The following is a 17845-nucleotide window of genomic DNA, read 5'->3' on the forward strand; positions in this document are numbered from 1 at the left end:
TGGAAGCCATTCTTGCTCTTCCTAGCAAAATTCCCCGATTTTTAAGCCTCATCTAGAAACCATCTCTCTCAGAGCCTACTCTGTGACTCCATGCTGAAAACCAGATGTCCCTTCTGTGCTCCAGGATCCCAACCAGTGTTTGCTCCACTATCCCTTGTTGGCCTGGCCATAAATCAGGCTGCTTCCTCAGCACCCAGTGTAATGCCATCAAAATGTGCCCTTTGACGAATGCAGTCCTTTCTTTTAGATTTAAAACCTGCAAAGGTTGAATTAAGAGCAGTTCACTAGGCCTGAAAAAGGAGTGGATAAAGGCAACAAGAGCATGACTGGCCATCCTTCCATAGCAGGTGTGGTCATTAGTCAGTGTTCCCAGAACAGAACTCAGCGTAACCAACCAGGAGAGTCCATCCTGGGACATACTAAGAATATTGCCTCCTGGAATCCAGAGTCAATTTATCCTCTATGTCCTTTCTCCCATAGCTTCCTCCTGTCCACAGGATGTATAAAAATTCTTTCTCTATAAAGGCACTGTGGGATCTGACCCAGCCTCTTCTTTCATCATTCTCCATTCCATGGACACCAAACTCCTTTAATTTGTCCAGTACTGCTCTGCTTTCCTTTGCAGGACTGGAGATTGAACTTGGGGCCTCATACGTGCTAGGCAAAGTACCACTGAGCTACATTCCAGCACTTTTAATATTTTAGCTTGAGGCGGGGTCTTGCAAAGTTGGTCAGGCTGGCCTCGAACTTGTGATCCTCCTGCCTCAGCCTCCTGAGTAGTTGGAGTAGTTGCCTGTTCTTTGTACTGGGCTTTCACACATGCTGTTCCTTGCCCCCTATCGTCACCCGGTGGTCTCCTGCTTATAGTCCACTACCATCCCCGTCATCTGGTTGGCATCTTAACCTTAGGTGTCAGTTCAGATTTCCCTTCCTCTGTGAAGACTTTCCTGATTCCCCTGGGCTTCCCCCTGCCCTTGGTATTGGATATCTAGACCCATCTTTTGTGTCCTTAGTGCCTGGAACAGGCCTGGCTGTTTTTAGCACCTTATAAAAGAAGACACCTCTCAAATATTGTGATATTCGGCTTCCAAGATGGCCTCAGTGATTCATTGCCTGGTGTTTATGCCCTTGTGTAGTCCCTTCCCACACTGAAGAGATCTGGTATGTATAACCAATAAGATAATGTAGAAGCTGGGCACAGTGGCACACTCCTGAAGTCCCAAAGATCTGTAACAGTGGTCCACTTGCCCTTTTGAATATAGCTCTGAGGCTTATTTTTAAAAGGGACAAGATTTTCTTTTTCTCTTCTCCCTCTTCCTCTCCCTGATCTGAGGGCAAAGAACAAGATTACACTGAGCTATCTGTGCTCCACAGGAAGGAAATATCTGCCAGAGAATCTAAGAAGTGAACAACTCCCAAATTAACAAGTGAATGTTAACACACCTTCAGGGTGCCCTGGGACCCCCTGTCAGGGCACACCTGGAATGTAGCCTTTGAAAAGCTCCTTTAAAATCTCCCTGTTCCGACAGTTTTACCCTATAAATATGTATGATTACATGAATGGTGTGAATCTACATTGTGTACAACCAGAGAAATGAAAAGTTGTACCCCATTTGTGTACAATGAATCAAAATGGGTTTGTAAAAATAAAAAAAATTTTAATAAAATTGAAAAAAAAAAAAAAAACACAACTCCCTATTCCTTCTGATGGGCAGAAATCACAGCCTTTCGGACAGGGGTCCCCTGTTTCTCCTTTGCTAACAAAGCAATAAACCTTTTTCCTTTTTCTCAAAATCTGTCCTCATTATTGAATTGGCATCCGGGACAAGGACCGAGCTTTTGGCAACAGATCCTGTCTCAAGATAAACTAAAAAGGGTTGGGAATGTAGTTGAGTGGTGGAACACTTGCCTAGCATGTGCAAGGCCCTGGGTTGTAACGAACATACACACACACACACACACACACACACACAAAGATATTGTTGAAATCATAGGGTGGCTTTTTAAGCTTCAATATAAAAGACATTATGACTTCCACCCTGCTTTCTTATAGATCCTTTGCTCTGGGGGAAGCTGGCTGCCATGTGTGAATACACACAAGCAGCTCTCTGGAGCAGTCCACCTGTTGAGGAGCTGAGGCCTCTTGTCTGTAGCCAGCACTGACTTGGCCAGGTATGTGAATTATCCACCTTTCAAATCAATCTTGCAGCCCTAGTCAGGCATTCAGACAACTGCAGCCAGGGCTGGTTAGTGTGGTTCAGTGGTAGTGGTCCAGTCTTGGTTCAGTACGTGTGAGTTCCATCCCCAGCATCAAAATAAATAAATAGATAGATAAACAAAGTGTAAATAATTGCAGCCTAATTGATAACTGAGTGCAACCTTAGAGACCCTGAAGCAGAACTACCCAGGTACCAAATTCTTGACCTACAGCATCTATGAGAAGTAAAAGATGTTTGGAGAGAATTACTTAAATGTCAGTGTCTTAAGAGTCCTTTTTTTTTTTTTTTAACCATAATAAATTGTTTTAAGTCTTTTGTAGAAAAGCTTAATCCTGTTTTTCTTCTTGACTACTCTGCATTTCTTACTGGTCATAACATACCACCTGGGAGACACTACACCAGCGGCAGCCCTCAGCAGCTAGAACTCTTGGCCAGGTGACTCCACCAGCCAGCTGGCGGTGGCATTCTGCTCCTCCCAAGCAACTGCAGGTGCGGTGAGTTCAAGTTTCAGATCTGCTGCCCGCATCCCCCCCCCCCCCCCCGAGAAATCAGAGGCGGCCAAGTCAGAGGCAACTGTTCATATGACATACTTTATTTCCAATCTACAACCATTAAAAACGTTTTGTAAGTTTACACTGTACAATTATTCTCATGTCCGAAATAAGACATGGGGGCGGGGAGAGCTGGTGGATTGGACTGCCGTCGTCCTGGCACCCAATCCATCCTGGGAAGGAGCCTCTGAAGACCAAAGAGAGGAGGAGAGAACAGTGGGAAGGAGAGGCGGACAGTTGGCCCAAGGATGCCCTTGGTCCCTTCCCTCCTGAGGGCCTTTCCCTGGGGGTCTCCCAGGGTCCACAGCTGCAGGACCCTCACCAAGTTGAGTAGGAAGGGGGCTTCACAGTATTGGCAGGGGCTGGGGAGGGGACCAGGATGAAGAGGAAGGTCAGTTTCTGGCTCTCTTCCCCAGGTGTCAGGGGGTTGGAGCTGTTTTTTTTTTTTTTGTTGTTTTGTTTTTTTGGCACTGACTATAAGATCTCCCTGGGGTTGGGAGGAATAGGAGGAGCTGGGGACTTAGGATTCTCTTCTTGTGGAGTTAGGTTTCTTTCCATTTGGAGAAAGACCATCTGGCCTATGGTGGGACAAACCAACAGGGACAAACTAACAGAGTCCTTTGCCCCTTGCCTCTCCAGGACTCCCACCCTTGCCTGCTGCCACTACCCAGACAGCCTTTTGTAAAACCCAGGCAAATGGGAGAGGGTGAGCAGGGCTGGAATTGAGCCAGAGACAGGGAAAGGAAACCGGCATGCCCTCTCCAGCCCTCCAGCTTCCGAAAGAAGAGACACCATGGTTTGTTTGGTTGTTGTTGTTTTGCGGGGGACAGGGGCCCCTGTTCCTTGCCAGCTCCATTCACTTCTAGGCCACACTAACTGCTAGCCTGGGCCAGCAGATGGCCAGCTTGTGCATATGGGATGGGCCAGGAAAATTCTTTCAAACCCCAACTTGCTGCTCCCTGCTGGGGAAGTTCTAATTCAGTTTGTCCTGGGTGGGGCCCATAATTTGCACTTCTGTCAAGTTCCCTGGTGATGCTGGGATGCAATTTGAGAACTCATGGTCTGGAATGGTGCCCCCAAGTCACCTTATCCTTGGCAACCTGGTACCTCCAGGCAGGGCCATGGCAGGCAGGTCCAGCCATAGAGGCACCAAAGGATCTGGAAAGCTGCTGGGAATGGACCCCCTTGTGCAGAGAAGTAAACTAAGGCACAGAGATCAGTGGCAGAGCTAAGATAGAAGCCAGGATCCCAAAACATGGAGGGTGCTCTGGGGCCCATCGGGTCATCCTGGTGCTCATCAGAGGACCATACAACTGGGAGGGTCAGAGAAATTAAGAAAACAGCCCAGACTTAGGCTAGGTTTCCAGACTGCTGGCTGAGGTCCCTCTTCATGGGAGTGGGTTAGGTGGCTTCAGAGTGGAGTGTTAACAAGGCAGCCAGGTTCTGACTGCCTCAGCCCTTTTAGGATGTTTAGAGGAAACCAAAGCTCCTTTCCTATGATCTGGAGTCCGGAGAGCTGGTGAAGGGCAGGCAGTGTGGGGAGCAGAGTCAGCGGGTAGACAAGGAGAGAGAAGAGTCTCAGGATGGGGAGGAAGGAGTGGACAGGGTAGGTGGAGGAGAAGGCCTGAGGAAGGACTCAGGCCTGCCTTTATGCCCTCAGTTGCCTTTGGATCTTGGGTCCCTGGATTCTGCAAACTACTCTGCTGGGAGTATAATCTATAGGTTCTGCCAGGGTGAGCTATTCTGGAGGTGATGGGGCCCAGGGTTAGAACAGAACGGTTGGACAAACAGATGGATAGAGAACAGAGAAGGGAAAGAAGAACCCGAGTCAGGCTGAATCTCTCACAACCAGGGCCATCCAGGACAGAGGAGGCCTGAATGGGGATCCAAGTCCATGTTCACCACATACACCACATGGAAGGTGCTGGAAAGCTGCGGATAGAGAAGAGAGTGTGGCTCAAGGGTGGGACTAGGGAATATCCTTCCGGACTTGGAGGTTGCTGGGGAAAGGTGAACCCAGTAGAAGGGCTGGCAGGGCTCCTGCTACCTGATGACACGTGAGGGCAAGGGGCCTTCTCTGGTGTGAGGAAACAAAAGACATGGACCCCAGGACACCACCAGATCTGAGAGCAAATATTTGAGTTGGGAGGTGACAGACAGGGGCACTTCCTCGAGAGATGGGAATGCGAGTGTGCGGCGCAGGGAGGGGCCAGCTGAGGTTGCAGGATGTCCTGGAGGGCTGAGGGCTGGCCCAGAGGATAACCTGGATAAAGCCACTCCATCTGGTGGCAGGAATCAGCTTAGGAGAAGCAGAGGCAGGAAAAGGGGAGGGGGCGGTTTGGAAGATGAGAAAAGAGAACGGGTGAGAGGCGGAAGCAAGTGGAGCCCAGGGAAAGAAAGGGGCTCAGCCAAGACTGCGGAAAGGCAGGTGGTGCCTCATGGAGGTGCAGAGCCTGCTGGCAGTCAGCCCCTGGGACCTGGTCTTGGCTCTGCCTCTAGTTTGCTGTGAGACCCGGGTGAGCTACTCCCTTCTCTGGGCCGGACTCCTCACCTAAAAATCAGAGAGCTAGAGACAACGGACAAATGTTGTAGGATTCCACTTACATTAGGCACAGGGAGTAGGCAGATCCATGGAGGAAGGGATTAGAAGATCAGGGCTGGGGGCGAGAGGGAGGATGGGGAATTAGTGTTACCGGGCAGAGTTTCAGTTTGGGATGATGAAAAAGTTCTGAAATGGCTGGAAGTGATGGTTACACAACACTGTGGATGTACTAAAAAGCCACTTAAAATGGTTAACATGGCCAACTATGTTATGAATATATTGCCATAATTTAAAAAATAAGGTTGGTACAGATTACCATGTAGTATCTTTTTTATTTATTAATGAGCAGATGAGGTGGGTCATCCCCAGCACCAGGGTGCTGACAAGCTGGCCTGGGGACAATAAGTGTGATCAAACCATTTACATTTGTATAGAACCTTGCACTTTTCCAAGTGACTTGCAGGCACAGTGTTGTATTTGGTCCTCACTACAGCCACAAGAGGTAGAAGGACATTATCCCCATTTTACAGCTGGGGAAACTGAGGCATAGGCTAGCCACATGACTGGGCCAAGGTCATTCAAGCTGGTGGGAGTTTATTTATTTTAATAATAATAGTCACCTGGGAAACATCCCTGCATCTTTGCTTGACTTGATAGGTTACAAAATCATGATTTTTTTTTCTTTTTTGCTATTGGACAGGAAACTTCATGAAAACTGAAATTTAATTGTATGATTATGGGAATTAAATTAGGTAGATATGACGACTACATTATCTTGTCTTTTGATTTTCTATTTTTGTTGTCTTATAAGATTGTTCATCATGGGCTGGGGTTGTGGCTCAGGGGTATAGTGCTTGCCTAGTATGTGTGAGGCACTGGGTTCAATTCTCATCACCACATATAAATAAATGAATGAAATAAAGGTTTATCAACATCTAAAAAATATTATAAAAAAGATGGTTCATTGTTTCTGATTTTTTTGGAAATCCTTGGGGGTAATTAGATCAAAGCAGAGTTTGGTTAAGGACCAGGTTCCCTAAGGCCCAGCTCAGTACTCAGTGCTCTTTAAGAATACAGTGTTGCAGGCTGGACACAGTGGTGCTTGCCAGTAATACCAGCAGATCAGGTGCTGAGGCAGGAGGATCACAAGTCTGGGGCCAGCCTTGGAAACTTAGCAAGATGCTGCCTCAAAATTAAAAAATAAATAAATAAATACAAAGAGCTGGGGACGTAGTTAGGTGGTGGAGGACCTCTGGGTTCAATCCCCATTACTGCAAAATAAAATTAAAATAAAATAAAATAAAATAAAAAAATAAAATAACATTGTGATTATTGATGGAAAGAATGAAAGAATGATGGCCTAATGGTCAGGCTGTGAATACAAATGTTGTGGCCAGTGGTGCTTGGGATCCCCAAGGGAACTGGCTGAACATGCAGATTCTTGGCACAGAAGAGTGGGGTGGGGTTCAGGAATTTGCATTTTGCACACACCCTCAGAGGATTCTAATGCAGGAGAATCCCCAGAACACCCTCTGGAACACACAGGTCTAGTGATCAAGTGAACTTGTTTTGTTTCACGACTGGGTTTGGCTATGGCATGTTCTGGGTATCTTGAACCTTGCCAGTGAGCCCAGTGAGACAGTGGGTTTGCAGAGTAAGCAGGACAAAGCAGGGCTGGGCAACCCAACCATTAGACCCAAGTTCTCATCTGAACTTGCTGACTTCTCAGGTGGGTGCTCTGGGGTGAGACCTGTACCTCAGTTTCTGTCCTGTCAAGGGTGCCTCTGGAGAGTTGTCCTCGAGAGACCTAAAGGAGATGGCAAGGTGGAAAGTGATCTCTAGATAGTAAAGTGCTCTTGGTGGGATGTACAGGGGATTGTCATTCTTATTAACGAAGAGGTAGTGGGAGCTTGGCGGCTGATAAGGCTGGAGCAGGGAGACTTCCTGGATGGGCAGGAAGAGGAAGAGCTTTGAGGTTACCTGGGCAACAGAAGATGTTGGATGATAAGTCTATGAAAGGTGCCTGAGAGCAAGGTACGATGGGGTCATACTGGCATCAGAGTATAAGAGGATCAAGTCTCGGGGCCCTCAGCTTTGTCACCGGGAGGCCAGAAGGCAGAAGAGGATTCCTGTGGGGGCCAAGTGATGGTGCTCATTTTGTGTTCATAGACAGCAAGACCTCTTAGAGGTCAGCTTTGGGTGAAGAAGGACTGGCAGAAAAGGCTGGTGGGACAGGGAACTGAATTACGATGACTTGTGTGTGATCCAGGCCTCAGAGCCGATGCACCAAAGTGGTTTGATTTATTTTCATTTCACATACAGTCACCGCTGCCTCCGGGAGGGTCTAATTTAGCTCTGGGAAAATGTCAGACAGAGGAAATGTGAAGTCACCCAGTTTGAGGTCAATCATGGAACTGGTCCACCACCTCCCCCAACCAACTGGTGTCAACCCATGCACCCCACCTGCCTGTAGGGGATTAGGACCCCAGGGTTCCTTGGGACTTTGGTTGAAAAGAGAGGAAATGGGGCAAAGGAGGAAGAAAGCTCAGGGAGGAGGAGGAGGAGGAGGAAGAGGAAGAGGAGGGGCTAGGAGTGAAATAAGGGAGCAGGAAGGGGAAGAAAGGGAAGAAGGGCAGCATTCCTTCCCCCCAATCCTCCAGGGGAGCCCCCACTTGTGGGTCAGGCAGTTTTCTGCTTTGGGAATGTTACCAAGACATAAAAAAGGCATTTGAGGAAACAAACAAACTTAGAAATTACATTCCAAAAGAGTAGAGAGTTTTTACAAACCAACCCTCCCACCCCCAAAAAGAAAACACAACCAGTTACCAAGTAAAATGCTAAAAATGAAACCAAACCAGTATTTACACTTAACATTTTCAACCCCATTAAATCCTGTGTCCAGAGGCTTCTGTGGGAACGGTGACGAGTGGCCTTGCACAGTGGCATGCAAGGAGTAGAAACCGGGACTTCACTGAAAACCAAGACCTGGAGCCCCCAACACCCGCCGGGGACCACGGGGGCCAGATGCCCAGACAATGAAGATAGCACGACAATCTCAGATGAGGACGATGGTAAGGCTGAGTGGCCCGAGGGCCCTGGGTTCAGGTCTCACGAGGTTTCTCCCCAAGGGTGAGAGTGCAGCCCCCCTAGCCCTCTTAGCTCAGGGAGGTGGCAAAAGGCCTCTGGTGGCTTGTGGCCTGGTGTGAATCCTCTCGCTGCAGATAACCTTAGCGGGGCCTCCTGACCTCTTGAGTGGGATGTCAGCATCTCAGATGAGAAAAGGCCCACGGTTCCACTGGCCTGCCAGCTGTGCCCACACAAGTCATTAGGGCATGAGGAAGCAGCTGGTAGGACTGGAGTGCCCCTGACGTGCTGCCAATGGGGAATGGGGATGAAGGACACCAGTTGAGGGGTCCAGATGACCCTGAAAGGGTGATTTACTGGCAGGAGGAAGTACAGAGGCATCTGCTGAGTCTGGGGGGTGAACTTGCAATGCTCTTGGCTTTCCTGATGGGAATTGTGGGACAAGCCAATCCATCCTGTGATGTAACTCTGAGTCCCCCGTCAGTGACAGTGGGCTGTACATCTGTGTGTGTAGTGGGCAGGCAAGTGCACAACCAAAATGGGTTCACTGGCACCAAGGGAGAGGCCGCCTGAGGACTTCCTCACGGTACTGCAGTGAGCCGCAGTCAATCCATCTGATGGCGGGAGTGGCTGCCGCGGGTGTGGGAGAGGGCAGGCCGTGGGGCCGGCGCTGGCAGAAGAGCCGCGAGAGGCCGTAAGGCTGAGGAGACAGGCTGGTGAAAAGGCCGGCAGGTTGGTGAGAACTGAGGCAGGCTGGTAGACACTCTCAGATCCATGTGCAAAGCTGCAGTAAACAACATTCTCGAAGTCCATCCTGTTTTCCTGCGAGTTCTCACTTGGGGAACGTGGAGGGATCTGGGTGCTCTTGATAGAGCTGTAGTGATCCAGGTTTGACTCATTACAGAAGGTTTCAGAGGAGGGAGGAAAATGAGACGGGAAATGGAGAATGGGGAGCGGTGTCACGGTCTGGCCCCCCACCCTATCCGGAGCATTTAGACTGACCTCCGGGGGTGCTGGGCAAGTACCAGGTGCTGGAAGTAGTGCTCTGGGCTGGAGGGTCAGCGGTGTTTGGGGAGCAAGCTGCAGGGCGCCAGGTCTGGTGAGGGGCCCTTCTAAACTGGCCAGGAGACCAGAGCATGGTTGCTGAGCCACCTGGTCCACACTGGGGACCCCATGCCTGTCCATGGTGTTATGAGTCCCACATTGTCCCAGTGGCAAGAACACATGTCTCAATCCAATAAATTACCTTAAGGACTTTGGGGTAAATTAAATTATTAAAATAAAGTAAACCACCTTAAATATTTATAGTATGAAAAATTCAAATAAACAATCTAGGCAAGAAATGTGTTGTTACTGGGCTCCAGTCTACTGCGATATCCAGGGACACTGGCCTTAGAATTCTCCTTGGCCTGATGTGACCACCCAGGAGTCTCCTATTGGGAATATCCTTGCCCAACTCCAGCTGCAGGATGTAAACACAGAGGAGACACGGTCTCCTCCAGGGCGCTGGGGAAAGAGGCCCCAGGTCAAGGCATGGGCATGTAGGCATTTATTTATGCACCAGTTCTTAAGACTGACTACCTATTTCTGTCTCCACAGGGTCTCCTGGGAAGGTTCCCTCTGCCCCCAGCACTTTGACAGGGAGGAAATGCCAATGGCTCCCCGATCTAAACCCTACTCATTCCACTGTCTCCCAGTTCTCACTGCTCCAGCTATGAGTGGAGATCCAAGGCTCCAGGACTCCAAGCGGATTCTTGGCCCTGGTTACTGCCCTATCATACCCCCTAGAGTTCCAGCGATCCAGAGCAGCAGGGTCAAGAGGAGGGGATGGTGGCTAGCCCAGCTCTGCCAGGAACCCAAGTTGGGCTCTAGAGCAAAGCCCATTTTCTCGGTGGTGTCTCCTCCCCAGTGAAGGGGTACGTGGTCAGCAGGGAACATCTCTGTGCATCCCTTTCCATGAAGCATGACTAGAAGTGCATCTCTTCCTGGGCTCTTCCGAGAAGTGAGTATGGGTGGAACCAGGCGAGGGTCCCCTTTAGGACTCAGGGATTGGTCCCAACAGAGCTCTCTGTGGATGCTTCCAAGGCCCAGTTTTGGTCTATCTCCCTCTCAGTGCCTCCCCTTGGGAGTCAGAGATCACCACCCAGCGGTCAGCAGGAGACCCGCTTTACCTTGATGTGAAAGCTCTTCTCTGGCAGTGGTACAGCTGCTGTCCCTCTAGGGCATGGTGATGCTGGGGCATGGCCCCTTGCCTCCTCTCCACCTCCCACCAGGAACTGGGTTAGTTGAGGCAGGGAGCCAGGCTGCTCTGTCACTCACTGGCAGGGGCCACCCTTTCCTCCACGCCCCAGCCAGACTCAGAGGGATGCAGCCGGCACTTGGAAGGAGAGTGTCGGATGGCAGAGCGGGATGGCCTGGCAAAGCAGGAGGCAAGAGACTGGGCACTGCAGTCACACACAGCGTCCTGAGGAGGGAAAGACGACGTCAGGAGTCAGGAAGTACTGACCACCACCACCTGGCTAGCCAGCCAGGCATGGAACTGGACTCAACCATGCCCACAGACCAGTTCCCAGGGGCTGCATTCCCTCCCTGGACCCTTTTTTCTATTTTTCTCGCTTTAGGGTAGTAATGGATATCCATTCTAATGTGATCCAGAAGATACAGGGAAGAAAGTGGATGTTGCCAAAGGTCCTTCCACATCAAAGATAAATTCTCAACATACTGCACATACATACTAACTTCATTCCCTATATCCTATTTTGCAATTACAAAACATGAATATTTGTTTTGCTACTATGTATGTCCTAGATCTCCTTTTTAATAGCTGTATACTATTCTGCTGAATAAAAATTTAAATTTTTTCAGTTGTCAACGGACCTTTATTTTATTTATTTATATGTGGTGCTGAGAACTGAACCAGTGCCTCACACATGCTAGGCAAGCACTCTACCACTGAGCCATGCCCCGGCCTGGATCCTGAATGGAAAAAATGTATATATCCAATGCACTTTTTTTCTTTGGCAGTGCTAGGGGTTGAACCCAGGGCCTTGAGCATGACAGGCAAGTACTCCACTTGAACTACCACCCCAGCCCTAATTTTTTTTTTTCTTTTTTTTTTTTTTTGGTATTGATGATTGAACCCAGAGGTGCTATACCACTGAGTTACATTCCAGGTCTTTTTATTTTGAGATGGGTCTCACTAAGTTGCTGAGGTTGCCCTTGAACTTGTGATCCTCCTGCCTCAGCCTCCCAAGTCCCTGTGTTTATAGGCATGTGCTACCATGCCTGGCCCCAATTTACTTTTGATATATGTTTGGGTAGTTTCTGATTTTTCACTATTATCAACACATGGAAAAATGATCCTGTAGAACCAGATTACTTGGCTCAAATCCCAGCTGTCACTTTCTGTATGGCCTTGGGCAAGTTACTTCTCAGAGCCTGATTGCCCCATAAGATGAGGGACATGACACCGTCAGAGTTGGAACGATCAAATCAGATATGAGATGTAAAAGCACTGGGCGTAGTACCTATTAGACATTTAGTACATGTCAACAATTTTTTATTAATAATGTAACATATTTCTTTTTATTTTATTTTATTTTTCCCTGAGGAGCTAGAAATAGAACCCAGGGCCTTATGTGTGCCAGGCAAGTGCTTTACTGTTGAGCCACACCCCCAGCCTCAATATATTCCTCTATGCAAGTCTCCTCTTTCACCTCTGTGACAATTTCCAGACTACCTTCCTAACAAGGGAACTACTGGGTCAATGGGTGGCCTGAACAGTAACACCCTGACAAATATGTGTATCGACTTTAAAATCAATGTTCAAAAGCCAGTCAGCTGTGTACTGTTGTTTCATGGTGTGGTGCTGGTTTTATGGGTGTGATAGTTAATTTTATCTGTCAATGTGACTAAGCCACAGGCTGCCCAGACATTAGTTCTGAATATTATTCTGGGAGTTTCTGTGAGGGTGCTTTGGATGAGATTAATTGACAGAATGAGTAGAGCAGATCGCCCTCCCTAATGTGGGTAGGCTTCATCCAATCAGGTAAAGGCTGGAATAGAACAAAAATGCTGACTCTCCCGCAAATAAGTGAATTTGTCATGCCTGACAGCCTTTGGACTGGCACATCAGACCAACTGAACCACGGGCTTCCTGGGTCATGTGCCTGCCAGGCTTTGGTCTGGAACTAAACCATTAACTTTACCAATTGTCAGGCCTTTGTGACTCATCATACAGATCTTGGGACTTGCCAGCCAGCCTCCATGACCATGTGGGCTCATTCCTTAGGACAGATAGTGCGCTCGCTCTCTCTCTCTCAATACACACACACACACACACACACACACACACATATCCTATTGGTTCTGTTTCTCTGGAAAATGCTTAATACAATGGTTTTGTTTGGCTGTATTCAACTGTTTTCTTACAATATGCTCAGCATGAATATTAAAGTTAAAAATAGAAATAAATTAGTCAAAAATTAAGTTGAAAGTTTAAAAAAAAAAAAAAAAAAAAAAGGAGATTTTTAAAAAATGACAGCCAGTGTAATCCTAGTGGCTCAAAAGGCTGAGGCAGGAGGATCCTGAGTTCAAAGCCAGCCTCAGCAACTCACTGAGACCCTGTCTCTATATAAAATACAAAAAGGGCTGGGGATGCGGCTCAGTGGTTCAGAGCCCCTGGGTTCAATCCCTGCTATCAAAATAAATTAAAAAAAAAAAAAAGAAGAAGAAGAAGACAGCCAGCCGAGTAAGTGCATGGAGAAGAAATGTACTTCCCCTGCCCCTGCACTACTGAGGCTGTAAAACTGGACAACCTCTCTCTCTCTTCCTCTCTCTCTCAAAGTGCTGGGTGCTGAACGCAGAGCTTCTGCATTCGAGGTCAGCACTACCACTGAGCTCTACCCCCAGCTCAGACAAACTTTTTTGAAAGACAATTTGGCAACATTTATCAAATACCTTATACATTTTTGTATTCTTTTATGCTATAATGGATTCCTGCAACTGAAACCTAAGGAAATAATCAGAAGTGCAAAAAAAAAAAAAAAAATTTTTTTTTTAAATTTTTTACACCAAGATGTAACCACAGCACTATTTATATTAGTGGAAAACTAGAAACCACCTAAATATACAATAATAGGGAAGCCAACCTTTTGGGCCAATCCCAGTTCATCTCACACACTGTTCTGTGTCTCCACCTACAGCCTCCCCTGTGCCCACAGCAGACCAACCACATGGACCCCTGGCCATAGCTGACTGGACCAAGGTGGTACCTCTGACCCAGAATGGACCAATCAGAGGTTCTTCCTCCTGGAAATGTGGAATTGGGATGAGAGTCTTCAGTCAGTGTCTCTTAGGTGCTTGAACTGAAAGATGTTGTAAATAAAGAGCAAGAATAGCTCACATGGTCCTTGTGCAAATGCAACAGAGAGAATGAGAAGGAGGAAGAGAACATAGGAGCAGATAAAGCTCAAAATATAGGAGAGGGAGACAGGGAGAAGCTGCTAGGTCTCCAGTCTCTGCTCTTGGGTTCCATGCAATACTCCTTCATTCTTCAGGGGGGGGTTTTCTTCCCCTTCTGCAATTCTAACTTTGATGCACTCCTTTACTAATATTCAAATAATTCCGAACTTATCAGAATTGATATCAGGATTGGGGCATCCAGAAAAATTCTCAGAGACAATGTGAGCACCTAGGTGTGAAGTCTTGCTGGGTTGGGAAAGTGGTAGGCAGGTTAATGTTTTGTTTTGTTGCGTTGTGGTACTGGGGATTGAACCCAGGGGAACTTTATCCCTGAGCTACATCCCTCACCCTTATTTATTTTTTGCGACAGGGTCTCACTAAGTTGCCCAGACTGGCCTTGAACTTGCAATCCTGTGGCTTCAACCTCCTAAATAGCTGGGATCAGTGCCCAGCTATATATGAGTGTATACGTGTATGTGTGTATACATGTGTGTGTGTGTGTGTGTGTGTGTGTATGTTTGGTACCAAGGGGTGCTTTACCACTGAGCCACATCCCCAGCCCCTTTTATTTTTTATATTGAGACAGGGTCTGGCTAAATTGCTTAGAGCGTCACTAAGTTGCTGAGGCTGGCCTCAAACTTGTGATTCTCTTGCCTCAGCCTCCCAAGCCACTGGGATTACAGGCATGGGCCACCACACTTGCCTAGATAGGCTGATGTTTAATAATGAGTTTTTTAGGAGTTAGGGGAAAAAGCTCTGATGTGCAGCCTTTGCCAATTTTTATGGTGTCAATTCTCTCATTGCAGCGGCCAATCTTAAGGCACCAAGGCAATAATACTGAACAGAATATTTACAATTAGGTCTCACAAGTCCAACAAACCACACTGCATACAAGTGAGGGCAAGAGACCTGTGGGTACACCCTTTTCCTGGAGGGATGCTGAAAGTCTCTGCTGTGTAGGAATAATCCCCTGGTTAAGCCATACTTACTAGTCTCTCGGCATTCAGACCATGTGGCCACTAGGTTTGTGTTGTTCCAGGTCTGGGACATTCCATCCCCATCTCAGTCCAGCATAAGAACTATTTGAGATATACAACTATATTTCTTGAATTGAAAAACCAAAAGAGCCAGGCACTGTGGTGCATTTCTATAATCCCAGCAACTTGGGAGGCTGAGGCAGGAAGATCAAAAGTTTGAAGCACGACTTAGCAACTGAGCATGACCCTGTCTCAACATAAAAAGTAAAAAGAGACAGGGACATAGCTCAGGAGCAGAATACCCCTGGGTGAAGTTCCAGTATCAAAAAGATTTAAAGGACCAGGAATATAGCTCAGTGGTGGAGTGCTTGCCTACCATATGTGAGCCCCTGGGTTCAATCCCAGCACCAGAAAATAATAAAAAATAAATAAAAATAAAAATGAATAAAACTGGGTGCAGTGGCGCACACCTGAATCCCAGAGTCTCAGGAGGCTGAAGCAGGAGGATTGTGAGTTCAAAGCCAGCCTTAGCAATTTAGCAAGGCCCTAAGCAACTTAGGGAAACTTTGTCTCAAAATAAAATATAAAAAGGGCCGGGGATGTGGCTCAGTGGTAAAGCACCCCTAGGTTCGATCCCCAGTACAAAAAAAAAAAAAAATGAATAAAATTCAAGAGCGATTGGACCCTAGATGCCTATCACCACTCCCAAGAAAAAGGGCAGACTCTACCCACCTACCTCACTGGGAAGAACGGAGGCGCCATCTCCCTCCCGGGGCACACCGTCCTTCCCCACCTGGGGAAGCATCGAGGCTCTGGCCTCCTCGCCGCTGCCTGACTTGGCTACCTTCTTGCTCAGGATCCTGGCCACGCCCTCTGGCTGATGGTAACTGGCCGGGGAGAGGGGCTCGGGCTTCTTGGCGCCTTCCTCTCCCGCAGCCGCCGTGGGGCTGGGTGCCCGGCCACACACGTTGCGGAAGAACTCCTGCACGATGCCATACTTGGGCGCCTCGGGCTTGGCCCGGGTCTCAGACATGCCCAGTTTCCAGACGGATTCCGTGCTCCCTGAGTGCTCCACCACACTGAAGAGGCTGGACAGCCCATCGTTGATGTTCCTCAGCACCGGGCTGTCCCGCGTGGTGGTGGAGCGAGCCCAGGCCGAGCCGTTCTGCTTGCCCTGGTGCAGGTTCCAGAGGCTGCGGTCCTTGGTGCTGTCCAGCTTGGACACCGAGCGCCTCTGGAGCTTTGGCGAGCCATACTTGGGCGAGCAGCAGGGCCGCTCGATGCGGGAATGGACCTTGTCCAGGGAGGAGGAGATCTGCTTGCTGCGCACCGACACAAGTGAGGAGCTGCGAGGTGACCAGCTCTTGCTGTGGAGGCTGCTGCGGGGCGGGTCCGTCTGCAGGCCCACGCTGACCGAGCGGATGGTCTGTGTGCCCACGCTGGCCAGGCCCACCGTCTGGCTGGACGTGCTTTTGACTTTCCTCTCCAGCGAGCCCGAGCGCATGGCCTGCCGCACGCAGTTGGTGATCTCCTTCATGTCATCGCTCATGTTGCCCGACATCTCAAAGTCATGCAGGGCCGCAGGGAAGGCCGGCCCGGCTGCCGAGGGGTTGCCCCCCGATCCCCCATCCAGGCGCTGCCGGGAGAAGTTGCACAGCCACCGGCTGTAGGAGCTCTCGGCCAGCCCGTTGGCCTCGGCTGATTCTTTGGGCTTGGCTGTGGTAAAGAGGAAGCCCGGCTCAATGAGAATTTTGCCCTCCTTGTCATGGACCACAGGGACCCCCAGGCGCCGGGCCACGGGGGGACTGTAGTAGACTCGGATGCCGGTCTTGTCCGGAGCAGTGTAGCTGCGCTGCATGTGCCTCCCTGCAGGGTCCTGGCAGGCCAGTGCACCCAGACGATTGGAGTCCTGGGGCGTTAGCCCTGCCTTTTCCTTGGTATCTTTCTCTGGATCTACCGGCTCAGCACTCACAAAGGTAAAGGCAGGGTTGTTGGGCAGTTTCTTGCCCCGGGCATCTCCACCAGCAAGGTAGGGGGAGCAGTCAAGCAAACTTTCAAACTCAGACATGGAGGAAACAGATTTGGTCCTGGGAAGAGCAGAAAAAAGTGGTATTAGTGGGAAATAACACACACCGAGCACACTCTAGTCTACTTCCCTGGTGGTTGGAAACTGGCTACTTTCCTCTTCCTGTCTTAATTTCAGGTACTTCCTGGAACCTTCTCCCAAATGAACTATTTGCATATAAACCCTTATCTCGGGGTTTGCTTCCCGGGGGAACCTAAACTTAGATGCCATTAAATCCTCAGCACAATCAAAAACACAGACCAATAAAATTAGCATAGAGAACCCAGAAATAAGTTCACACACATCTTTAGTCAATTGATTCTCAACAAAGGTGCCCAAAACACATTAGAGAAAGGCCAGCCTTGTAAACAAATATTGCTGGGAAAACTGGAGATCCATAAGTAGAAGACTGAAACTTGACCCTATTTCTCATCCTGTACAAAAATCAACTCAAAGTGGATCAAAAACCTTAATGTAAGACCTGAAACTCTGAAACTATTAGAGGAAAACATAGGGGAAACACTTCAAGATATTGGCACAAGCAATGATTTCCTGGATAGGACTCTAAAAGCACAGGAAACAAAAGCAAGAATTGACGAATGAAACTATATTGAATTTAAAAGCTTCTGCACAGCAAAGAAAATAATCAACAAAGTGAAGAGACAACCCACAGAATGGGAGAAAATCTTTGTCAGCTTCTCATGTGACATGGATTACTATCAAAAATATGTAAAAAAACTCTGAAAAAATTAACAAGACAAGTCATCCCGTGAAAAAAATGGGCAAATGATCTGAATAGACGCTTCTTATAAGAAAAAAAATGCAAATGGCTAATAAATAGGTGAAAAAATGCTCAATATCATTAGCCATCAGGCAAATCAAAACTATAATGAGATTCCACCTCATTCCAGTTAGAATGGCTATTATAACAAATAAATCAATAA

The 17845-nt window shown here is 48.3% G+C and overlaps 1 protein-coding gene across 1 annotated transcript in view; it reads right to left on the reverse strand.

The window, feature by feature from the left end:
- Positions 1-2790: 2790 nt before the first annotated feature.
- Positions 2791-17845, reverse strand: part of MTCL2 (microtubule crosslinking factor 2) — a 69723-nt gene continuing 54668 nt past the window's right edge. The window contains exons 14-16 of the mRNA XM_079128105.1: positions 15573-16923; positions 3941-10860; positions 2791-3796 (exon numbers count right to left, since the gene is read on the reverse strand). Coding sequence (XP_078984231.1) covers positions 10708-10860; positions 15573-16923 — 1504 coding nt within the window. The 3' untranslated portion in view covers positions 2791-3796; positions 3941-10707. The remainder of the gene's footprint in view (positions 3797-3940; positions 10861-15572; positions 16924-17845) is intronic.

Source organism: Sciurus vulgaris (genome assembly GCF_902686455.1).
Source record: "Sciurus vulgaris genome assembly, chromosome: 2".
Taxonomy (NCBI): domain Eukaryota; kingdom Metazoa; phylum Chordata; class Mammalia; order Rodentia; family Sciuridae; genus Sciurus; species Sciurus vulgaris.